General features: G+C 39.4%; 2 protein-coding genes across 12 annotated transcripts; one reads left to right on the forward strand and one right to left on the reverse strand.

Annotated features, from left to right (window-relative positions):
* Nucleotides 1-766: 766 nt before the first annotated feature.
* gins1 (GINS complex subunit 1 (Psf1 homolog)) lies at nt 767-4,438 on the forward strand. 3 transcript variants are annotated; one of them, XM_027019330.3, is made up of 7 exons: nt 768-1,025; nt 1,529-1,593; nt 1,783-1,881; nt 1,970-2,060; nt 2,134-2,250; nt 2,359-2,433; nt 4,085-4,438. In XM_027019330.3, the coding sequence occupies exons 1-7, from the start codon at nt 951-953 to the stop codon at nt 4,109-4,111; spliced, it is 549 nt and encodes a 182-aa protein (XP_026875131.1). In that variant the 5' UTR covers nt 768-950; the 3' UTR covers nt 4,112-4,438. The 3 variants fall into 3 exon arrangements, with proteins under 3 accessions (XP_026875291.1, XP_026875131.1, XP_026875047.1); XM_027019246.3 differs by lacking the exon at nt 4,085-4,438 and adding an exon at nt 2,528-2,844 and having other exon boundaries at nt 769-1,025; XM_027019490.3 differs by lacking the exons at nt 1,529-1,593; nt 4,085-4,438 and adding an exon at nt 2,528-2,844 and having other exon boundaries at nt 767-1,025.
* Nucleotides 2,719-24,527, reverse strand: ninl (ninein-like). 9 transcript variants are annotated; one of them, XM_081724810.1, is made up of 29 exons: nt 24,305-24,527; nt 23,387-23,598; nt 23,161-23,257; nt 22,705-22,785; nt 21,964-22,166; nt 18,983-19,049; nt 17,036-17,118; nt 16,171-16,326; nt 14,944-15,111; nt 13,519-13,655; nt 13,211-13,351; nt 12,961-13,135; nt 12,436-12,546; nt 12,203-12,292; nt 10,918-11,065; nt 10,721-10,780; nt 10,507-10,628; nt 10,024-10,382; nt 7,105-8,697; nt 6,485-6,589; nt 6,323-6,392; nt 5,951-6,235; nt 5,380-5,493; nt 5,152-5,298; nt 4,916-5,065; nt 4,435-4,560; nt 4,143-4,352; nt 3,614-3,727; nt 2,719-3,517 (listed from the first exon to the last, which is right to left on the reverse strand). In XM_081724810.1, the coding sequence occupies exons 2-29, from the start codon at nt 23,567-23,569 to the stop codon at nt 3,326-3,328; spliced, it is 5,487 nt and encodes a 1,828-aa protein (XP_081580936.1). In that variant the 5' UTR covers nt 23,570-23,598; nt 24,305-24,527; the 3' UTR covers nt 2,719-3,325. The 9 variants fall into 9 exon arrangements, 7 of the variants coding, with proteins under 7 accessions (XP_081580936.1, XP_081580934.1, XP_026874776.3 ...); XM_081724808.1 differs by having other exon boundaries at nt 5,152-5,283; nt 16,928-17,118; XM_027018975.3 differs by having other exon boundaries at nt 16,928-17,118.
* Nucleotides 24,528-25,382: the final 855 nt, after the last annotated feature.

The raw sequence follows: 25,382 nt of genomic DNA on the forward strand, positions 1-25,382 counted from the left end.
ATTTTATTGTGCTCATATTTGAGCACAATTTACTTTTTTGGCTACCAGTGCCAGATGTAGGTTGGGGCAATCATAAAAAGGAGCACAGTATATATTGTGTTCTCTTTCTCAATGAAATAAGAGTATTTTGGGGAATGTGTGTTGATGTAAGATAACTACATAAACAAGCGTAACAGCCATCTCAGGCCTAGGACCTAAGGCCCAAAGAATAATGGACTCTGACAGATCTGGAGATATTCTGCATGGAGGAGTGAAATAAGAATTCCATCTTATCAAACCTACAAATACAAAGCTGTGTAATCATATTGTGTAAAGCACTACATTTGCAAGCCACCTCAGGATGTTTTGCTTTCTGCATAAGAAATAGAGAACAGTTGCATGCACAGTCATTTGTGTTCCACAAGATCATAAAGTATGCCATGGAAATGTCAGAAAAAAAAAGAAAGAAAAAGGTTTATACTCTTAAAAAGACAACTTTGTAATGGCAAATAAAAATAATACCAAACACAAAGAGACGTCCTAAATCGAAATATATTTTATTTATTCATTCTGATGAAACTAAAACATTTGTTCCTAAAGACATTTTAGACTATTTTGCGTACGAACACATCTTATTAACTCAGCTCGCTATCCATTTAACTGCAATGTGTTATAGTGCTAAAGGCTGAATCAACACAAGAATTAACAACCAGTAAAATAAAAAGTTATCGCCCATCATTGGCTTTTGCGTTTGTGGAAAATAGTTGCTTTTTAACTTCCCACTTGGCTTTCCGTACGCGGTCACGTGATCAAAACACGTTCTCCCGCGAAAATTGTCTATAAGGCTTCGCTAATCATTTAACACAGCATTTGGCAGCCAGCGGATTATGGCTAACTAGATTATAGCAACATAATGTATAGATAGGTATTCTAAAACACAACAAGGTTTTGAGAAAAGTGGGAACTAGATAATGTTCTGTGAAAAGGCAGTGGAACTCGTTAGAGAACTTCACCGGATGAGTGATGGCCAGTTACCCGCTTTTAATGTACGTAGCTAACGTTCGCTAGCTAGCTAGCTAGCTAGCTAACGTGGTCTTTATTTACTTCTAGCTGTCCAAGTTGAGCAGGTGTTAGGTAACTAGCTATCTATATGAATGTTAAACAATTTTCCGAATAATAAAAACAGATTATTTCATTTCACTTTACATGATAAACGTTTCACGAAATCCTGAAACAATATCTTAACTATGATTCTTTCCTGCGATTTGGTCCAAATAAAGAGTTTGCCTGAAGTACCGTTAACCTAGCGTTACTTAATGTATAGCGAGATTTATAGCTATAGATTTTGTAATACAACAGTGAGATATTCTTTACTTAATCTAGGTTGCATGCCTAAGAATTCATAATATTGATCATCTTACTAGAGAGAGCTATCCTGTCTAGCCAAGATTTTATAACCAGTTCTCACGACCACTTTTACATGTAGTACGCACAGCTTATTAGGGCAATAATGTTACTTTTTTTTTTTTTTTTTTTTTAATCTTACCAGGAGGACGGTATTCGACAAGTGCTTGAAGAAATGAAAGCGTTATATGAGCAGAACCAAAGTGACGTGTAAGAAACTAGCTAGATAAATTATAGAAGCTAGCGACAAAAGTTAACAGGTGTAGCTCCAACTGTGTTGTAAGAAGGCAGTTTTTAGGTTAGCTACTTTTCTGGCTAACAGGTTACGTGTTTTCATGTTACTTAATAGTATCCTAGTCATGCCTGTAAAATTTAATCTCTTTTTAAACTCCTTCAAAGTAATGAAGCCAAGACCGAGGGCAAGAGTGAACTCATACCATCCATCAAGTTCCGTCACTGCTGTTTGCTGAGGAACCAGCGCTGCATTACAGCATACCTGTAAATTTTACTTAAAAGTCCAGTATCCTTTCATCTGTACAGCATTAGACCCTACGATTCCCCTGATCTGCTTCACCTACCCCCACAGTTATGACCGCCTCCTACGGATCCGTGCTCTCAGGTGGGAGTATGGAAGTGTGTTACCTACAACAATTCGGTTCCACATGTGTGCAGAGGAGGTGGGAATTATTTAATTACACATCAATTTTTTGACTTTGTTATTTAATAACTGCAGTTTAATCAATTGGGCAGGTGGAGTGGTTTAATCAATACAAGAAGTCTTTGGCCTCCTACATGAGGTCACTTGGAGGGGAAGAAGGACTGGACATAACACAAGACATGAAACCTCCCAAGAGTCTGTATATTGAGGTGAAAACTTCAATACAGCTAAAAGAGGACTGTGGCTGTAGTTGAGCTCATGTCAAAGCAAATTACTGCACGCTGTTAATGTTCTTACCCTTGCATCGCTCTTTGCAGGTGCGGTGTTTGAAAGACCACGGAGAGTTTGAAATTGATGATGGTACAGTTATTCTATTGAAGAAAAATAGCCAGGTACAAAGACCAATTAAATTTTTTCATGCACATGTATTACAGTCAGATTTGTGTTCACCTCTGCATGTAAACCCAGTTATTTTTGTCTTCATAGCATTTTCTGCCACGGTGGAAATGTGAGCAGTTGATTCGGCAGGGAGTGCTGGAGCATGTGATTTCTTGAAGCAACAGATGTGTTGCCGCGTCAAGCTGGTTTGAATGATTACTTATAAATGCCAACTTACAGTAGTAGATATACCTTTAAATTTAGATGTACATTCTTAAACACAAAAATAGACATGAAAGTTGAGGAAAACCATTTATACCATGTAAAATATTGCTGTCAAACTATACAATGATTACAACATCTACAACTTGCTTCTGACATGCCTTAAGAGTGAATAGAAATCAATAAAAAAAAGTACAAGTTGACACTCCCAGTGCTTAATTTGATTAAAATGGACTGTACAGGAGTGCATAATGATAAAAAAAAAAGTGTGCAAATATAGCAAATAGCATGCATCAAAGCTACATTTAATGAATACTGTTCTTTGAATACTTCCAGACAGACATTTTTAAGCCTTTTCCATGAATATTTAGTCATTTGTAGTGGACTACCATTAATTTTGTAACTTGTTTGCTCAAAGAATATTTTACTGATTTCATACTCATGTCTCAGAAGAGACACAAAACTATGGCATCGTCATATTGACTGGTCATCATATTCTACACAGTGATAATTCTGGTCCTTGTCTCATCCAAAATGCACCAGACATTCTGCATTTGTGATGTTCAAGTACATAACTGATTTATGCATTTAGGTCTCACACCAGGAGTTTATGTTCTTACTGTGGACAGAGTTCCACTTTCTAGATTAAACACTAGGTATTTCACATTTTGTGAGGGAATGAATCTAAACAGAAAGAGAGGCAGGAGCAATTTTATGCAGGAGTTTGTTGAGAGCGTTTACCTTCTCCTCCAAGAGAAAAGACTTCTTCTCTGAACTTTTCTGCCTCTGCTCAGTTACCTGTAGAGCCTTCATGAGCTGTGAGTTTTCCATGTAGAGGTCCTTTAGTAGCAGATCTGACTTGACATTCTTAGCAATCTTGGGGAGAAACAAGTTGGGAGATTTTTTTGTAACCTCATTTGTAGCCACAATTTAAGCATGTACCTAATTTGATGATAACATTTATTGATCCACCTGTTCCTTGAATTGGTTGACCTTCTCCTGCAGCATCAGACGCTCACTCTTTAGCTTGACTTCCAACTCCTCCATTCGCTCCTGCATGTCCTCCATCACTTTCTCATACTGCTTCTGTTAACAGATTGTGATTATTTCCTGAAGACAATGTAGAAGCTCCTAATTTGCTAGGTAAAAACAGTTAAAAACCTATTTGTTTGTTGAGCTAATGACTGTATTCATGAATTTACATGTAAAATGAAAATGTAAATTTCTGACCATGTGGGCATTACGGAAACACTGAATTCAGTGATTCATCAGCTTGATGTGGTTATTGAATGCAAGGCATATTGGACCAAGCACCAATTTTTATAGTACTTCAACTCTTTAAAACCCAAATTTGACCCAATTCTTGAACTCAAAATAGAAGGTCTGTGCACAAAGTAATGCTACTAAACACAAAATTTCATCACAAATATTTAATGTTTACAGGGTGAGATTGCTCTCATTCCAGAGTAAAGAAAAGGGTGTGTGGGCCTGTGAGATTAACCTGCTGAAGGCCCAGCTGAGTTTTGGCATGCTGGGCCTGAGAGCAGAGCTGCACATCAAGCTGCTGTGTCCTACTCTGCTGTTCAGCTAGCTGAGCCTGCAGGTGAGCCAGATGCTCTCGGTTACCAGCGTCTACCTGGTCCCTCATCTTCTCCATCTCATGAACATGTTGGGCTTGGCTCAATGACAGCACAGCATTTGCCCTAAAGGCCTGTAAAAAAAGTTTAAAATTTTAACTGAAATCTCAAATTCATTTGTTCAAGTGCTTTGCAAAAGATAAAGGGTTTCCATACCTGTTCTTCAGCCTCATTCTTGGCAATCTCCATTTCCTCCTGTTTGTTCTTGAAGGTAACACATTTCTGCATTAGCTTCTGAAGTTCCATCTCCTGTGTCTGCATCTTAGACTCCGAATTTGCCACCTGCCAGTATATGAATCACAGGCTTTAGATTCAAAAACAATCCCTCATGATGCACACACAAAAAAAAAAAAAAAATTTAAAAAAAAAATCAAATTTTGCATGTAAAAGCTTTTAAACTAGCCTCAGGGCTATAGCGCTACAAAACGATCTGACTTCTGCCACACACAAAAAAAAAAACTGGGACACATGGTCTTTATGCATGCAGTTTGAAAATATGACCATGACACAGTTTGGAGTGGAAATTAGAAGGCGTCATGGCTGCATTCACCTGGAATTACCATTGCTTCCACAATTAATAAATGCGCAACGGTTAGATTAGACAGATTCAGACTTCTAATATTAATTCCTGACCTACCTTTTGAAGAAGCTCTTGGTTCTCAACTCGCATACTCCTCAGCTCTTCCTGTAAAGCACTGGCTGCTGCCTCTTCTTGCATCCTGTGAACCTGCTGCAATTGCGCTCTCTCTTTACAAAGCTCGTGTATGCTGGCTTCAAGATCAACAACCTGTTTAACAGTAGTGGAGTTTGAGGAAGTACACTAATTTTAAACACTCACTTTTATCAAGTTTATCACTGGATTAACCTGCTCACCTTGTCTTGAGATTCTTTTAGCAGCTTATAATGTGTGGCCATGTCCTGGACATGAGTATCTTTCTCCTTCTGCATGGAATTAAGCTGAGAGTGAAGCTGTTCTGCCTGCATTTCAAGGGTGTTTATGCAGTCCTGAAGTTTTTCAAGCTAGGATATGAATATGGTTTGTTTTAATACAAATTACTGAACTTTGAGGAAAAATATAAATTTCTTTACAAAACTTTTCACCTTTTTGTTTTTTTCCTCCGATTCCTTCAACAACTCTTCATTGTCCTGCTGCAGTAACTGGTTTTTCAAGGTTAGACTGGTCAGTGCAGATTCAACGTCTGTTAAATGTTGGAGCTGTCAACATTTTCAAGAGGAATTTACCATGACATTTTATTTTCCCTTAAAACTGATGCAAGTAATGTATTATTGGAACATTTTAACCTAAATCGTCTGCTTATTGATACCTAAAACTAAAATAAATGTTTTGAGAAACAAAAAAGTAGTATTTGTGGTTATCCTGGACTCTAATCAACTAAAAATGAAGCAATGTCCAGGTGGACTCAATCAGGAAAATTCTTCAGAAAGGATGCAGATCGATATGCCTGTTAATTGTTTTACATGTCCACGTGGCAATGTAAATTATACATAATTGTTTTTGTAAGAGGAGCTTTGAAGGATGGTTTGTTTGGGATTGAACAAAGGGGGTAGACATCTTTGATGCCCAAGTCTTGCCCAAGATAGCAAGAACTTAAAGATTTGTTATTGCAGCCATAAACATATCCATTCTATTTAGAAATAAAATATCCTGTACCTTGTCCTTGGCTGCTTTTAGCTCATTTTCTAAGAAGGCTTTTTCCTGCTGTCTGCTGGCATTCAGTTGCAACTTCTCTCTCTCTAGCTGACTAGTTGTCTCCTGGAGCTGTCTGATAGAATTAGCTGCTTCTTTTTGTTCCTGCCACACCTGGGCAAGCCTTTCAGACAACCTCTGCACTTCCCCTTGGTCAGTACGGAGACGAGAGTTTAGCTCAGCATTCTCATTGCTAAGCTGCAGGTTTCGTGCACTCAGGTCCAACACCTGCTCTCGACACTCAGAGTTCTGTTTTTAAGAGAAAATGACAGTGACTCAATTCCATTGAAACCATTCAGTCACAATACCTAAACTAAAAAAAAAGTTGCATCTTGCCTCTTTTTGTAACTTCTCTTCTTCCTTACGAATCTTCATATAGTCCCTCTCAATCTCCTCAAGTTTTTTTCTAGAACCATAATTTGTAAAATGCCAAGACTTTGTGAATCATTTGATAGCAAGATGAAGGTATTTTAGCAGGGTCTCTTAAAAGATACTTGCCTCTTTTTGTTGACTTCCTCCTCAAGTCTCGCTACATCCTGGTGTAAAACAACTAGTCTGTCTTTCAGTGCACTGTTTTCAGAATTCACCTCATCAAGCTGAGCCCTACAGTTGGGAAGAAGAAAAAGCAAATTATTAATGTCAAATGATTAAGCAATTGAAATCTCAAAACAGAATTTGAGAGAGAGCATTACACTGACAGTTTTAAAAATATAAAATTAAACCAGTGATTAAAAATGTTACATTTAAAACAACCCACACACAACAGATTGGACTGAATACAGCCAGCAAGGATTAGTTGAGAGGATGCAACACTGCAACAGTAATGTGTTGGACAATTGTTTTTAAACATCATGCACAAAAAGAACAAAAACAAAGCATTAGTAGGAAGCAAGTAAAGAAAACTAGACTAGTTGGATCTAAAGGATCAAAATCCAAGGGTTAAATAAAAGTATCATTCCATGATGCACAATCTGAGATGGAAAACAGCATGGTGAGTAGTGCTCTTGCAACTATGTCATTCCTCTCTTGGCATCCATGTTGAAGAACTGAAAAACCAAGGTGGCTAGGAATAAATCAGCTTTGTCTCAGTTTTGTCTACCATGCAGAGTGCCACAAACCTGTGTGGACTGGCTGGGTCCATCACCATTTCCAGAGCCATGACGAGTCTCTCCATTTCCAGTAATTGCTCCTTCATCTGGCCCTTTTCCCACTCAAATGCTTCTTCTACCCGCTGAACATCAGCCTGGGAATCCATCAGTGACTGCTGAAACTGATTGGTAGTGTTGTCTGCCTCTTCCCTAAGTGAGCACAGCTCCTTTTCCTTGTCTTCCAGCAGACTGGTCAAAAGTTTAACCTCACCAGAGAGATGACTCACATTTTGAATCAGGTCCATCTTCTGATGTACCTCATTCCAGAGCAAGTCCATCTCCATGGTTTTGGCTTCTAGCTGACTGCTGAATTCATGTACTTGGTTGTCCCTGTGCTGTAGCTCTACTCTCAGTGCTTCAATATTTTCCTGGAGCTTGACTGACTCAGCCTCCATTTCCACAATCTGCGATGAAAGCTGATCTGAGAGACGACTGTAACTGGAATTCTCATGTAAAAGGTTTCTCTTCTCTTCTTGTTCCAAGTTCAGTAGAGTCTCTAGCTGAGAAACCATGTTCTGTTCCTGACTTAGGGCACTGTGCAGGTTTTGAACCATCCCATTCCTTTGGTCCCAGTCCGCAGACAACCTTTGAACCTGTGTCTGAAAGTCATTCAGAACAATGCCTTGATCCCTTAGTTCCTCCCTAAGCTTGACTCTATCCATTTCCACAGACCTTAGCTCAGAAGCTTGTAGTGACAGATATTCATCTCTGTTCATCAGTGCCTCATGCGTTTTCCCCAAGTTTTCTTTAAGCTCATCAATTTCTCTCTCTTGTTCCTTAAGCTGCGTTTGCTGATTGTCAAATGCAGAGGACAGACGACTAAAGTTTCCCTGCATTCGTTCCTTCTCTTTTTGCAATGTTTCTGATTCTGTTCTTATGCTTTCCAGTTCATGTCCAAATTGACACAGTTTCTGAAGAAGCTCTTCTTCTGTCTTTTTGTCCTTCACATGCCTCTGTTCAAGCTGAGATAGCTTGGCAAGAAACTCCTCCTCTTTGTTTTTGTACAGCTTTTGTTGAGAAAGCTGTTCAAGAAGCCCTCTTTTCATTTCTTGTTCCAAATTTAGCTTATGCTCCAATTGAGACACTTCAAGAAGGACATTACTAAGGAGCTTTTGCCCTCTCTCCATCTCCCTCTCTTTGGAATGTAGTTCTGAGGTCAGGTTCTGGATGAGGGCGTCCTGGGCTTTCATAGTGACAGTGTTGTCCTCCAGCTGCCTCTGCAGCATGAGCAACTCCTCTTCAACTCTAGATTCTACTTCAGCCTCAGCCTGCATCCTGCCAATACACTCACGCAACTGTCTGACCTCCTCGTGGTGCTCCTCTTCTAGTTTCTTTCCCTCCTGAGCGGCATTGCTACAGATCTGAGCCTGCTCCTCTCCCAAGCGCTCAACACTCAGAAGATGCTCCCTGCGCACCTCCTGCTCCAGCTTGTGCACTCTAGCCTCCCATGCACCAATTTCCTTGCAGTGGTACTCAGTCTGCTCTTGCAGCTGGTGGAGGAAGCTGCAATGTGCCTCCCTGTACTGAGCCTTCGTTTGTGATAACTGTTGCTCCATCTCCTCCCTAGTACACAGCAATACGCCAATTTTTATTTATGCATATTCAAATCAATAAGAGCACTGCCATGACACTAGACACACTGAGGAAATTAATATAAAGTCTATAATGAGGAAGTCATGGGGAATCATGCATAACGGGGCGGAGGGTGGGGGAGTCTTTCAATCTCACTTGCACAGCACCAATCAGTCTGGGAGAGTAAAAGGCAGGCCATTGCTTTCCCAAGACACATGAAGCTCACCATCTTTTTGAGCATTGCCCTGTAATGCTGTGAGCAGCAGAACATTTACAGATGACCAGCAGCTGCATGCTTGCTGGCAGACACTAGATTCACAGGAGAGAGGTACCAAGTTTTCCTTCTCCTAGAGGACTGGGCCAGTAGAACACGGAAGTTGTCATTCTGTTGTTGGTACCATTATCTTATACCTATATAAGGTACTCTGGGTCTAAAGGTTTCATCAATGAGAAACGTTATAATCAAGTTTTTGAAATTTGCCTGCATTATACCCTGTGGTAAAAAAAAGTTCTAAACCCAATATGTTTTGTGCTATGTACATTACTCCGCCTGTCTCCCCCAATACAGGATCCTTTGAATTATGAGCTCAATAAGGAACAGAAAAGCCAAATTTGCTACAAGCAAGCTAAACCCTCTGTGCATTGAATTGACTTCAAGATTAGATACCTCTCCTTTCATCAGAAACCCCCCCCCCCCCCCCCCCCCATTAGACTCCTTGACATGACAGACCTTCCCTTTTCCCTTCACAGCTTGCTTTGACAAACCCTAAAAGGCTGTCAAAACTACACTATTTGACATGACAGGAATGAAACTTGTTTTCACCCCTTTAAAATACTCCTCTTTATCCTTGAAAAAGTCTGGCAAGCCAGAGAGGGGTGTGACTGTCAAACCTGCCTTACATTCAACTTACTGATGTAATTTCAACGTGCAATAGCTTTATCTTGTGCATAGCAAAATTGGCATTTAACTAAATTGAGTGTGTCAATTAAACATATTAGGTTATAAATGTTCATCACAAGGTATGATGCAGGCAATTTTCAAAACCATTATTAATTGTTTCCACAGAGGAAAAACCTTGTCATAATGCCAGTTAGGATGATGCACAAATTCAGTGGTCTATTGTGCTCTTTTGCTTGAGGCCATGGATGACTAATCATGGTTGGGATTCAAAGTCATGTCCTGGAGGCAGATGCAAACCAAATTTAACCAGTTTCACCTTTTAGAAACCCACATATTAAAAGAAATATTGGCAAATCAGCACTGCAAAACAATAAATGTAAGTATTTTAATCAATGCATGATGATTAGTGTACCCACCTAACATGCAGGACTTCCTGGTCCATTTTCAGCTTAAGCTCCGCTTCCAGCTGATCCCTCTCTGCTGTAAGACGGTGCACTATATTGCCAATTTCACGAGCATAGTTCTGTTCCAGCTCTGCCTGCTCTCGCAGCAGTCGTTGTTCCTGCTTCGGGCCCCAGACCATACGCTCACCCTTAGTCTTTAGTTCCCTCTCCAGCCTCTGCACCGTGTGCTGAACCTGCTCCAGCTGTTTGTCTGCCAGGGCCTTCTGTTCTTCAAGTTCACTGATTTCTACCTTGTATCCTTGTGCGATCTCCTTCCTCTCCACTTCCATATTCTGCTTCATTAGCTCTATTGTGCGCTCATAGAAATTCACCTGTTAAAATTCACAGGGAAATTCAGCCTTCTCTGTAGCTTTATGACTAAAGATATTTACAGTGAGACTGGCACCATTGCATGTTAACACATGGAGGATGTGATTTTATGCTTTAGTTTGGTACCTTGGTCTCCAGCTGGATCTTCAGATCTTGGATTTCCTGTTCATACTGCTCCTTCAGTTGCTCCATGGCTAGCTCTGTTTCAATGCTCAAAGTAGGGACCAGATTTTCCATGGAACCCAGGGCTGCCCCATGTGTAAAGGACAAAGAAAAGTGTTTGTGGGGTCTAGACCAGCCCTCACTGGGTAAAATTAATGTCAGTTCCATTATAACCTACCATTCTTGTCAGTGCCTTTCTTGGCCAGAGGAGATGTGCCCCTTTTCATTTCAGAGTCATCTACAAGGCAAACAGAAAAGTTGTTTCAATGTGAAACACTTTCAAATGATTGCCATTTAATGATGTCAAATATAACTCAGAGAAAACATTATAAATAGTATTCATGTACTGAAAAACTAATTTTCAGCAAAACTTGCCAGAATCAGATTCAGTGGTTAGTGTTCTGCGGCTGGACCAGGTATGAATGGAGAAGCGCTCTCTTGATCGTCTGCTTCTCCTTCCTGAGCTTCGACTCTTCAGTATTTCTAGCTCAGAGCTCAACTCATCATTCCTGTCCTGCAACTCCTGTTGCACACATACTGTATCAGTCATTTGGTGGCACAGCAACACCAGACTATGCAAGTGAAACTAAATACAACTACAAACTCAAAATTATAAATGAAGCAGCTCATGTTAGAGAGGACACATTAAAGTGGACCATTATGCTTTTCCAGTGATCTCTTTGTGCATGTAAACGGTCTGCAAAGTAGCAAAGCCCAAGGTACACGACAGAGTGAGTAACACTCCCAAAGAAACCAATTTTCTCAGCTGCCAGATACACCACACTGGAATTTCAGCCATTTTCTTTTGTTACAAAGTGTCAATCTTGTAACACTTTCTATACTGTCCATCCATTGGCAAGTTTGGCACACCCTCAACACATTACAAGTACTGGAGGCCAGAAAGGGTTTGTTCACTTTTGTAACCATGTTGAGATGCTGCTGTGTTTGAATTGTGAGGGAAATGGGGAAATCTTTGCATGCTCTGCCAAAAGGTAAAACCACAAAGCAGTCACTAGTTTAAATTCATTTTTTTACCAATGTTCCAATTATTTTCCTACGTGAAAAGCATTTCTCACGAGAGATTCAAAAAACGTGCAGTTTTATGCCGAATTTTTGCATTTCTTTCTCCTGAAAGATGGGAGAGTTACAACTTTGTGTGGCTCAATGGAGGATTCAGGTTAACAACCTGCAAGTATGCATTATTATTTGTGGATTTGTGATGTTGAATACTTGTAGTGTCTACCTTTTTTTGCATTAGTGTGTAGTTTTTGACTGTACCCATGTCATAGACCCAGGGCTTAGCTGTAGGCTTCTCAATCAACAAGCCAAAAGTGCATTTCAGATCAAAAGGTGAAAAGATGACCAGTATGAGAAATATAATGCATTTTTGGAACATTGAAGCATAAATAAAATAAAATTACGAACACTGAAAATAAGCATAATGGTCCCCTTTAAAAATTGTCATTTTAAATGATGAGCTTGGCTCACCTTTACATTAAACATACCTAAAGCCTATGGCCACAAATAAATTATGTCTGGCAAACTTTAACTGACCATGTGAGAGAGAGAGAGAGAGAGAGAGAGAGAGGGTATACATGATTATATTCCCAGTGTGTTTCACCAACAATCTCACCCCCTTCCACCTGAAACCCCTGCTCACCCTACACTGCAGCTCATACTCCTTTATGATCCCCGAGAGACGCTCCTCTGGACTCAGCAGTCCTCCACTGTTTGGATCCATGTCACCGTACTGCAAATTACAAAACACTTGGAACTGGCTCTTTTGCATAGGAGTTAGTCATAACCTTAATTCTTAAATTTATGTTAATAAAATACTCATTGGTTATCAAGAGTAAACATTTGAGAGAAATTATGAAACCATGGTTTTCTGACCTTGTCCTGCAAGACATGGTCTAGATCTCTCCTTAGTTTAGAGATGGTGCTTTCAGATTCAGACAACCTCCCCTTCAGATCGCTGATCTCCTCCTCCAAGCGACTGTTCTCCTTCATTTTCAGAAGAGCATTTAGTTAAGCTAATACCAATTTGCTCACTGAAACATACACCATTCACTGTGCGCAAGTATAATAAAGGTGGTGTGTTCATAAGGGGACCCGACTCTTTATGCAAAAGAGCCAGTGAAGGCTGTAAGGTAATATGTAAGGAAATGTTTCTAGAATTAATGAATGAATTAGTGGACATATAGCTGGGAAGCACTTCATTGAAGAGACACCTACATATTCCTGACATTACAACAGCAGCCATCAGCATTCTTCATGTAGAGTAGGATTCCATTTCCACACAAAGTGTACAGATTAAAATGATCAGTTTTATAAACATTATTTCAATGTCTTCAGGAACAGGATTGGAAGCCACTGCTTTACAGAGAAAATTTAGCTCAAGGGATGGACTGTGGTCACCTTAATGGTAGTAGTGGCTTCCTCCTTTAGACTTCCTTCTTGAGCCTTAAGGAGCGCCACTTCCTCATTTAGCTTGGCTTGCTCCCTCTTAGCCTGCTGCAACAGCGTCTCATTGTCCCGTTCCGTCTCATTTCTCAGGGCCGTCAGCTTATCCCGGAAGTCCTGCTCCAGATCCCTGGTGAGGGAAATGGTGTCATTTCATCTTACATTATTGAATCTTTAAACAGAGTAATCTCAGCCAAAGTCTTACTTGACTTTAGACTCATTAAGTGACTCCATGGTGGCATGATGATCATCGATTTCTCTGATGAGCTGCAAGTTATGACGGTCAGTCAATTCCAGGTCAGCCTTGGCTTTATCCCTCTCCTGACAGGCCTGATGTACTAACCCTCTGAAATAGCAATAATAACTCATCATGAGCATATTATTCTCATATGAAACAGTTTAATCATGCCAGACATACTTTTTCTTCCCACTAGGTGAAGACAAAACATCATAAGTCACTGTTTACTATAGGCATTTTTCCATTGACTAAAATGATAAGTGTCTAAAACGCACTGTAGGAACTGGATCTCATCCTTGTAGGAGATGAGGGCAGCTTGGTGGATGCCGTTGCCACTAACCAGCAGCTCATTGTCCAGGGCAAGAGCAAGTTCAGCAAGGCTCAGCCTCTCTTCCAAAGAAAAGTCCAGAGTCTGTATAGAGGTTTTAGAAAACCAATGCATTCAACTCAGTCACATACATCTTATGGTAACTATTACATATGAACATTGATTGCAGATTGCAAATACTAGTCACAAGTGAAAATTGCAGTCAGCATAAACTAAAGGATGAATGACATCTGACCTCTAGTCATATGCTGCCTTTTGTAACAAGATGAAATGAGGACATACCGTACAGGTCAATTCCAATATTCATTTCATTATAGAAAACATACTGCCAACAAAACGTTTGTTCTTAAAACAAGGGCAAAATTACTTTTTTTAAATCATGCAACACTCTTCCGATGACAAACTGTTGCAGGAACATGCAAGAACTGCAGTGAATTCCCATATTGCTTTAAATAGCAACAAATAAAATATAAAGCATACTTTGACTGCAAATGCCAATTGAAATTTTGGTTATGTCTTGTGTCATCATTTCTATAAATATTGTAAGACATGTATATAAATAAAATTATTATTAGTAATAATAATAATATTATTATTATTATTATTATTATTATTATTATTATTATTATTATTATTATTATTATTAGTAGTAGTAGTAGTAGTAGTATTATGAGTTCCTGTTGATATCTAAAGATCCTACCTTACAACCAGCCACAAGAAATACCTTTAAGAATTATGATTATCCCTTAAAAAAATAAATAAATAAATAAAAAATAAAAATAAAAAACAACACACATACACAACAACCTTGTATAGTATATTATTTGAAAAGTATGGACTAATGGACCTCTATGAGAAATGCTGCACGTGAACTGATTTATTCAAAAAGAATGATCATGCAAGGTGAAACATTCACTCATAGGAAGTTTAGGTCAAATCATAAATCACAATGCAAAAGCACCATTATACTCCAATTTATGTCAAATTTGCTGCAGTGTGTCCTTGGCAGTACCTGGAACAGTATGCTGTTTTAGTGGGTGAATTGCAGTCTACAGTGCATTCATTCTATATCATCTTGATTCTCATGTTATTTTCAACTTTCTTTTTTGGGAAGGGGGTGAGGGTACTTCACATTACATTTTAAAAGAGAGATTGTTACCTTAGAAAATCTAGCTTTTACACTATTTAACTTAAAAAAAAAAAAATAGTAGCCTTTACATTATTCTACATATACTTTCAGAGCTCCTACTTAAAAAAAAAAAAAAGACTATAGTGAAAATTGTATTTAAGTCACTTTTATCAAACTGTGCTCATTCTTCCCACTCACACAAGAAAGGTCCATTTTCCCCAGGACAAATGACCCAGTTCTGACCTGCAAGATATCCTTGCTGTTACGGATGCCTTCCTCAGTCCAGAGAGCAACAACTCTCTCTGGGGTGGTGTACCCTGAACCGTCATCGAGCCGGGTCAGCAGTCTCTGACCTACTGTGGCGGAGAGCAGCGAGGGCGAGGTGGCATGCTCCACTCGCTCCTCGAATGCCTGAGAGAGCACAAGGAAGGACATGACAAACTAAAGCACCACTGTTTCATTACTTTTCCCAAGAACAGCTTAAAACAACACTTCAGAGAAATGCAAACCTGCCACAGACTTTGTCAAAACCATCCTGCCATCTAACACTTGACAGTAGCAGTCCAATTTCAGCATTAGTCATCACAGTCTGGAGGCTGTTTTAAACTTTCAGATAATATGCTCAGGTGACAGATACATTGTTTATAATTTCAGAAATAAAACCATAATTGGACTCATGAGAGCATTTAACTGAGAAGCAGGAAGATTTGAAAGGGAACATCATTTTGATAATTTATCAGTACAAGTCACCTCAGGAAAGTCCAGACTGCTATCTCTGAAAAATTCTATGTTGTCATTAAATCCCAATGTTAATAACTTCAAGCCAGGTAAGAACACTGACCTGCAGTACATTCTGTCAAAATTACACACTACTTTGGGTGAAGAAAGCCATTCCTCTTTTATGGGCAGCGAGCTAAACTCCAGTGAAAGCTCCACCTTCCTAGTTAACTTAATTGCTTCTACAGCCCACAGTTACTTGGCATGAAATTGGAGAAGTTTAAAACAGTCCTATTTAGCAGTCAGGTAAGTGCTTAGTTGCCCATGTTATCTGCCTGCGTGAAAAAAAGACAGGCTGCTAAAAACCTCACTTCTATGTATGATGCAAAAAAAAAAAAAAAAAAAAAAGTGGTCTTTTAATTACAGATAGATTAAACATAAATAAAACGGCACAAATAGAAAGGTATATGGAAGACCCCACAAATGTTTGTGAAAGTCTTAATCTCTATCAGTACCATCATACCCTAAACATGAGTAAGTAAATGCTTTCTATACTGGATAATTTATCTTCACAAACCAACAAAGTAAATTCTACACATTTGGAAGTTTGAATTAGAATGACGTTTGATGGTTTATGTGTCTTATAATAAAATATGCGCAATCTCACTCTCAGTGACATTTCTCTCTCAATGATTAAAACTGCATCACTGAACACAGGGAAGGGTTCAAATTATTAGTGCTGGTTCTCCGGACCTGTATGACAGAGCACTTGGTTTGGAGTCGGGCAGGGGTGGATGCAGCTGGGGCTGCAGGCAAGCCTTCATGTCTGAACAAACCACTCTGGAACTCACTAAGGCTCACCCTCCCATCCTGGTCTTTGTCCAGTTTTCTGAAGAGTGCATCTAATTCCTGTGAAGAAACACAAGATGAAGATTAACAAAGTGTTCAGTTAAAAACATCAATTAGAAAACAAACTGCATTAGTAAATAAAAGGAATAACTATAAATTTGCATTCAAGTCTTACTTATCAAAGATCTACTAGGCATGCTATCTTACTTAAAGCATACTTCAAACCCATCTTAATTCTGAATGTTACTATGAAATAAAAGGGATTTGGAGCTCTAGCACATGTTGACCAGGGAAATTAAAACTTTTGAGTTTGAGTTTATTTTAACAAGATATAGGAAGGACTGCAAAGGTTTTACAGTAGGGATGTTGGCTGGAGTCTGCACCTGGGCTAACTTCTCTAAAGAATATAAAGTTGGGGGTGAGAGGTTTGTGGTTACATTCTCTCCCCACAAATATGAACTGGAGCTCCAAATCAGGGTGTGGCATTGCAGGGAAATTCCTGCAAGGAATAATTATGAGTAGAATGAGGAGTGAATGAAAACACTGTATTGTGAAGAAACATTGATAAACCAGAAATTACACATGTTGCACTTAACTCTTTTTTTAGTGTCATTCACTATATTCACAGTTGACTTTGCTGGTTACTTCTGTACGATGGTACCTCAGATTGAAGATCCTTGAGACCGATGTGGTCACAGACCAATGACAACTCCTGCTTGTTAAGTGATCCTCCAGAGCCCACTCCCAGCTCTTCCCATACTGCTCTCACCTGTCCATCTGTCACTTCCTGGGAAGGACCAGTGGAGTGCCTGGGACTTTCCGAGCTGTCTGGCTTCGAGCACTTTAACTGACCTACACAGACCCAGTTTATGTTAATAGAGATATAAACACTCAAGCAGCATTCTCCAGACACAGGACTGCAGGGTCATGGCCCTACATAGTTTAGTGTTTTCACTGTTTCTGAACTGCTTTTACTGCTTACACACAGTAAACTGAGAATAACACACTGCCCTGTAAGTAATAGGTTTCTAGGAATGGTGTATACTGTCTGATAGTGTATATACATTCTGAGATTGTGTTACAAATAATATACAGTGCATCTGGAAGGTATTCACAGCACTCCACTTTTTCCACATTTTGTTGTTACAGCCTTATTCCAAAATGGATTAAATTCATTTTTTCCCCTCGAAATTCTACACACAATACCCCATAATGACAAAGTGAAAGTTTGTTGCAAATTTATTTAAAAAAAATAAAATAAATCACATGTAAATAAATATTCACAGCCTTAGCCATGACACTCAAAAGTGAGCTCAGATGCATCCTGTTTCCACTGATCATCCTTCAATTGTTTTGACAATTTGATTGGAGTCAACCTGTGGTAAATCCAGTTGATTGGACATGATTTGGAAAGGCACACACCTGTCTATATAAGGTCCCATAGTTGACAGTACATGGTGGAGCACAAACCAAGCCATGAAGTCAAAGGAATTGTCTGTAGACCGCCGAGACAGGATTGTATCAAGGGACAGATCGGGGGAAGAGTACAGAAATACTTCTGCAGATCGAAGATCCCAGTGAGCACAGTGGCCTCCATCATCCATAAATGGAAGAAGTTTGGAACTACCAGGACTCTTCCTAGAACTGGCCGCCCGGCCAATTTGAGTGATCAGGGTAGAAGGGCCTTAGTCAGGGAGGTGACCCAAGGGTCACTCTGACAGAGCTTCAGCATTGCTCTGTGGAGAGAGGAGAACCTTCCAGAAGGACAACCATTTGTGCAGCACTCTGCCAATCAGGCCTGTATGGTAGAGTGGCCAGACGGAAGCCACTCCTCAGTAAAAGGCACAAGACAGTCTGCTTGGAGTTTGCTAAAAGGCATGTGAAGGACTCTCAGACCATGAGAAACACAAAATTCTCTGGTGTGATGAAACAAAGATTGAACTCTTTGGCCTGAATGCCAAGTGTCATGTCTGGAGGAAACCAGGCACCGCTCATCACCTGGCCAATACCATCCCTACAGTGAAGCATGATGGTGGCAGCATCATGCTGTGGGGTTGTTTTTCAGCAACAGGAACTGGGAGACTAGTCAGGGTCGAGGGAAAGATGAATGCAGCAATGTATAGAGACATCCTTGAAAACCTGCTTCAGAATGCTCTGGGGCGAAGGTGCAGCTTCCAACAGGACAACGACCCTAAGCACACAGCAAAGATAACGAAGGAGTGGCTTCAGGACAACTCTGTGAATGTTCTTGAATGGCCCAGCCAAAGCCCAGACTTGAACCTGATTGAACATCTCTGGAGAGATCTAAAAATGGCTGTGCCACAACACTCCCCATCCAACCTGATGGAGCTTGAGCGGTTCTGCAAAGAAGAATTGGAGAAACTGCCCAAAAATAGTTGTGCCAAGCTTGTAGCATCATACTCAAAAAGACTTGAGGCTGTAATTGCTGCCAAATGTGCTTCAACAAAGTATTGAGCAAAGGCTGTGAATACTTATATACATGTGATTTTTTTTTTTTTTTTTTTTTTTTTTTTTTTCCAAACAAACTTTTTCAACTTTGTCATTATGGGGTATTGTGTGTAGAATTAAGGGGAAAAATGAATTTAATCCATTTTGGAATAAGGCTATAACAACAAAATGTGGAAAAAGTGAAGCACAGTAAAAAGATAATATACTGACAGTTAGATAAAACTTTAGAAAAAACATTGCCAATTACCTTGGGCCTCAGAATAGTGCTGAATGGAGTGCTTGTTACTCCCTGGGTCTTCATCCGACTTCAAGCTCTAAAACAGATACATAACACAGTTCCAATTACTCCCTCTGACAAAGGGATTTTAAAAATCATAACTGTCATGTTAAAAGGATATTTTGGGTATCCCAGCAAAACAGATTATAACAGGGGTGTTGTTTCTTCCAATCTGTAAGCAAACAAAATTCAGCCAGGCAGCAAGATGAACTAGCACAGGTGTAACTGTGAATGACAACCATAATGAATTCCAACCCACCAACACTGCTGATGCTACAGCGAGCAGGCACAACTATCAGAGTGTGGTTTCATTCTCCAGTGTGAGGTAGCATTTTCCACCACACGCTCCCTGCAGTCTCCTAAGGGGCTTGTGGCCTCATTCCTGAGAGTGGCTTATGGTCTCTCTTATGCCACTTTACACCTTATACAAGACACTGTTGCCAAAGTACAAATAAATAAAAACTCAAACACCTCCACCACCAAGGTATCTCTTAAACACATTACAAACTGTGCTTGGCAGTTTGTTGTGTAAGTCTTTGTTCTGGGTAAAGAGAGTGGTTATATTATATTACATTTTGTTATATTACATAGTGTGCTATTGTTTTTGTACTCTAAAGTTGCTTTTCCACTGCACGGTACCAGCTCAACATGACCCGACTCTACTTGACTCCATCCTTTAGGTATCGACTGAGCTTGCATGGAACCTTACTTGGAAAAGTACCAGATACAAGGTATTATCCACAACGTTTCCAAAAGGAAAACCAAAAAAAGGCGAGTAGAGTCAAGTCGAGCTGAAGTGGAAACATTTGGTGGAAAAGGGCCATAAGTAAATTACATGGGAAATACATTACCAATGAATATGACTAAAATCCATATAATAAATAACAAAAAGGGGGAAACACAAATAAAAAGCACATGTATAGTAGTACAAGCAGACACTGAATATGACACACTGATCAAATCAGCCTCGATAAATATCACAATTTAGCCTCTAGCAGTGAGTGATCAAACACATGCTTCTTAATATAGGACAAGCCAGTGAATTTATCAGCCTTATTTACTGAGCAACATTGTATAACCACTTATAAACAGTGTTTCAGTGAAGACCACAGAGTGCTTTATGTCTTCTGTCTACTTTTCAAACATACTCCCTCCTCTTTCTCTTTCATCATCTCCCATTTCTTTGTCTTTTACTTTCTCTCTCTTTGGTTCTTTTAGATCTGAGTATCTATTTTTAGGATATAAAGTCTTAAGACTCTTAGAAATGTGATATCACATATTTGATACAAGTAAAAATAATAATTGTTTAAATTAGTTAAAAATAATATAAGAATTCCATGTATTCTGGGTGGTGTAATATTATTTTGTAAGGCTTAGACATAGACAGCATGTTAGCCATAAGCTGAAGAGGTAAAAAGCATGTCATACTGTAAAAAAGCTTGTTATGCAGCATAACAGACTATGAAGGTCTTTTTGAAATATTTAACAGAGCCAGATCACGTATTTACATAACAATAACTGCTATTCTATAGACATTCCAGAAGGATTATCTGTGATCAGAGCTACAGTACTAGCTACTGAACTCCTTCCCCAACTAAAACAACTATCTTTACTCATACAGTCTAAACTATACTCAGTTTCAAGCACTCTGGAAAACTATGCAAGAAGGAAAGCAAGCATAGCAAGAAAGCTCTTTACATAATAGTTCCCCTGGTAGACATGTTTTCTATTTAAATGATCTTACTGAGGGAAGAGGGAGAGGTTGTTCTGTAGAATAAAATAGAGTTCTACAGGGTAAGACAAAAAAGCTAGCTTTGCAGTTGGATATAGAGGATAAACCATGTAAAACTTGCTGGGTGTTGGAATAGTCTCTTCTGGTAATGTTATATAAAAGTCCTAAATATTTCATACTGAAAAATGAAAGTCTCTGCAAGAAACATTAGACACGGTTACAGCCAAATGCTCCTCTTGCTTTTCTGTCCACTTCCCACTCTTACACAAGCTAGCTGTGCTTTACCTAAGACCTATATGAGCCATCAACCTGGTCTCCACCCAGACAAACTAAGCAAAACCTCTAAATGTATATATCCAAATCACTATGTCTGACACATACCCACATATGCACCAAAACACATGCTGGCTCAAATAGGGCCTGGCAAACTGTTTTATAAACATCAGGCAAATGGTGCCTGCCAACGTATACTCAAATGTAAATAACTTCTTTGCCTAAACTCAGGAAGTCTGAGTGCTGAGAGTCTGTGTGCTGAGATCCATCCAGCCATCACCTTCATAACAACTAGCATTTTACACCCTAAACAATGCATTTAACAAAGCTATGCTTCCCCTCCCTCTCTCATGGACACTAACACATCTGCTCTAGCATCCACAAATGTGGTTCTTTACCTTTAGTGTCATGGCAATATGATAACCCATATAAAAATGGAAATAAAAAACAGCTATAGGATCCAGATTTCTAAGTAAAATAAAATTCCTGAAGAAAAGAGGTACCTATTAGCTAGCCCGCCTGCACTTCAGACACAGAAGTGAACTGGACCATTCTTTGATCCTAAGACAAAGGTAACACGGGGCCTGGTGAGGTTTGAGGCTGCAGAAAAAGCAGTCACTTGCACATTCCATGCTGCCACACTTCCTGAGTAGAGAGCAGCTGGGCACACACTCCCTTAATGCTGGACTATGTCAGTGACTCACGTATTCAGTGCTCTGATGGTGCTATGCAACTATAAACAACTCTGGGAGCAATACTGAGCACTGGCAAACAAATAATTAACTATGTTTTCTGTACTTTGTGAATGGAATGTATAGTGCCCTGCTCTGAGCTATATTTCTGCAGTCTGTGATAGGATGAAAATTGTGTTCCTATAAGAAAACCCTAAAGATCTTTTTTTAACTATATTTATTCATCTATTTTGTATGAGAGTCAGCCATGTTACCTCTACGCTCTCTAGTGAAGCGGAGCGTCTGAGCTTGGCCTGTCTCCCACCCGGACAAAGGGTCTCATCCTGGTCCATTCCAAACAGAGGTGAGTCTTCAGAGTTGTCTGCTGTCAGCAAAGAAGCTGCCTTATCAGGCTGTGACCTACGCCCATAGCGTTTGGTGCCTTTCACAAATTTTGGCTTCACCTCCTCAGGAGCAGCTAGGGGCAGAAGGAAAAACTATTAAGAAGAGTCAAGAACAAAATAAACAAGCCAGAGTTGTTAAAATATGTTTGCCAATAATGTAGACATCTTAACTCTACTCTTGTAAATAAAATATCTAATTTCAGAGTTTTTATGGCTTTCATTTTATGCATTTCGCTCTTGTCCAGAGCAACTTACAATTTTATAATGTTACAGAAGTAGGCAAGTGTAGTGTTAGGAGTCATGCCCAAGGACTTTCGTTGGTAAAGCATAGAGCACTTGCCCAGTCAGGGATTGAACCCCATTCCCCCAGCGGGGAGGGGATATTGATCCCACTATAACAACAACCAAGCGTACAACATGAGACCTAATATCTAAAAGGAAATGAAAGCTTATCAGAGCATGAGAGGAGTTCAGCAGAGATCTTAGTCCCAGAATCTGCATTCTCCAACAAAATCTAAGCCTGTCCCCTGTAAGAGTAGTCATAACAGACACTTAACAGTCAGTCATTCCATCTGCTTCTTCCATATGATCAGTTATAGTAAATGATCCTACCAAACAGACATCTACATCTTCTTCCTAAAATGCAGGGGTGACCCATATACTCCAAAAAGGTGATTTCAGCATCTTGCACATCTGTTGATATTACAGTAAGTAAAATCAGCAGTGACAAATGTGGTAGCTCAGTGGTAGTGGTCCTTGACTAGTAATCAGATGATTGCCAGTTCAAGTCACACCACAGCTGCGTTGCCACTGTTAACCCTCAGTTGCTTAAGTTGTGTTTGATCAGAATTGTAAGGTTTTCTTTTGGATAGAAAAGCGTCAGCTACATATCAAAAATGTAAATGAAAAATGTAAATGATATAACATTAACTTGGCTGCTTAGAGCAAATTCATATAACATAATTCTCTGAGAAACAGATAAAGCTGAAGAATCTGAATGGGAACAAAAATCCCTTCATATACTCCATGACACCTCTCTAATGAGGTCTAATGAGGTGTTTTGCGTACCTGACTCAAAGTAGCTGCTCTCCTCTTCAGATGTACAGACATCCAATGATCTAGACAGGACAGCTACAAATCCCTCCTTGAACTCTTCAAAGTTTATCTGTATCCATTTAAAAAATAACCAACACAATTATAAAATCAGTCTGTATTTCTACAAAGCCACAACTGCTGAAGGTTAGACCTTTGTCTCATGACAGAATAGTCATGGTGAGGTATTTGTACATCTTACCCTTGCATAATGCTGTGGCCCTAGAAGGCTGTCAAGCAATAGTGGGAGGTGGGCACCCAAACTCAGCTTATAGCATAATGCAGTGAGCTCCTCTTTGTCAAGGTAACCTGTGCCTGTAGTATCACAGCTATCAAACTCCTCTTTTAGCTGGGCCACGTAGCGGTTCTGCTCTTTCTCATCCATCCCACTACATGCTGCAGAACCACCTGGATCTGGAAGAAAAATGGGAAGTGCATGGTTATCACTATTGCTAACTTGTAAATACGTGGAAATAAATAAAGAGTGTATAACTACTGTTAGACACTTAAGAAGTCATAAGAACCCTTATAATTGAGTTTTACTGACAATTCTACTGAAAATGTGCAAACTATAGCCATGTTTCATAATGATATTTGACTTACTTTAACAGAGCAGTCAAAACAAAATTGTTGTTTTCAAGACCAGAGTCATTTAACTAACGTCATCGTTTCCTTTAGTTTCATATTCACTATGATAGCTAGCTAGATATCTAGCTGCCACACATTAGCGCGACCACCGTTAACCATTTAGGAGGAAGGGAGGGATGGGGAGAGAGAGCGACAGTGTTATTGCACTTAATACGTATTACCAGACTCTATATGAAAAGTCCAAAAGTTATGCTAATGGGCAGATTGAAATAATGCTAACGCTATAGGCTTTATCCCCCCAGTGGATTGCGAGTTATTTAGGTTAGCTATCTAGCTAATCTGGTACGCTTCACCATGGGAACGGGAATTGTATCGAAACAAAGGCTGGATGGGGAATAAAAGTCCTCCACGCTTAAACATCAATGTAATTGACTATACTGCAATTCTCAAATGATCGGCAAAAGATGCGAGGGCGATCTGATCCAGAAAATATGCACACTTAATACCAACGGCGAAATTAAATCGAGCCTACCGTTTTATCTGCAAACAGCCGCTACTCCAGATAAAAGTCACTCTTTTGTCTTCAACATTGAATGAATCGCGAATTAAAGTGAATAACTAATGTAATCAAGCCTCTTCATCCGTTAAAGGACATTCACGAAAGTCATCAGAACATTGGAAAATAGAAACCCTTGCATTAGGTACACATTCGCTGTACTCATAGATGGTGCTGGGAGGTAGTTGTTACCGCTCGTGAAGCGATGCACTGCTTGTAAAAGCAACTCGAGACTTGCTTGCTATTTTGCAGCCCCTACTGGTTAGGCGGTTGAATTTGGGTTGTTTTGTGGGCAAGAATTTCCTGGACGTCGCAATATTTGTAAATGTATGAAAGTTGAAGCAATTACTAAAGTTATGTCATATTCTAAGCAGGGTTGTAATGGTTTGATTTATCTACAACTTGTTAGTCATCAACTGAATGTCCCCATGCATTCTCTCATCTTTTTGCTGTTGCTCAGTTACATCATATTTATAAATACTATTTTTCAAAGTGTCTTTTGGCTTTTCCGATTCTCAGTCCCAACGTAATCTTATTAAAAAGGAACATAAACTATTTAGAGATTAAGAGAATATATTCCAGCATAGTTGACATCTGGTTGGACAAGGGTTATCACTTTCGTTACTAAATTGTTAACAATGCCTGTAACTTAAATGTAATATGCCCGAAGTTCCCGCATGTAAATTACACCGTATGAAAGATGACACAAACTGTGCAATTTTATTTTCATTCCATTTAGGTTTGAATTTGAAAATAGGGAATAAGACACTGAACTGCCAAATATGAGATCACATTGAATAAATTTCCCCCTTCAATCATTTTACATTCTCAATCATACCTAAAGCACACACCTCAGTTGCTGCTTAACATGTAGAAAGTTGTTGATGTAATGGCTATTTTTGTTATATTTTCAATGTCACAAAAAACGTTCTAAATAATAACCTTGTATAATAATCTTAGTATGCGATACCTACACTTTGCTCTAACATAACTAAATAAGCATAAGATGATGAAACAATTACCCAGACAATAATGAATGTTTCTTTTGAGTGTG

Source organism: Electrophorus electricus, chromosome 12, assembly GCF_041902795.1.
Source record: "Electrophorus electricus isolate QZ-2024a chromosome 12, ASM4190279v1, whole genome shotgun sequence".
Taxonomy (NCBI): Eukaryota; Metazoa; Chordata; class Actinopteri; order Gymnotiformes; family Gymnotidae; genus Electrophorus; species Electrophorus electricus.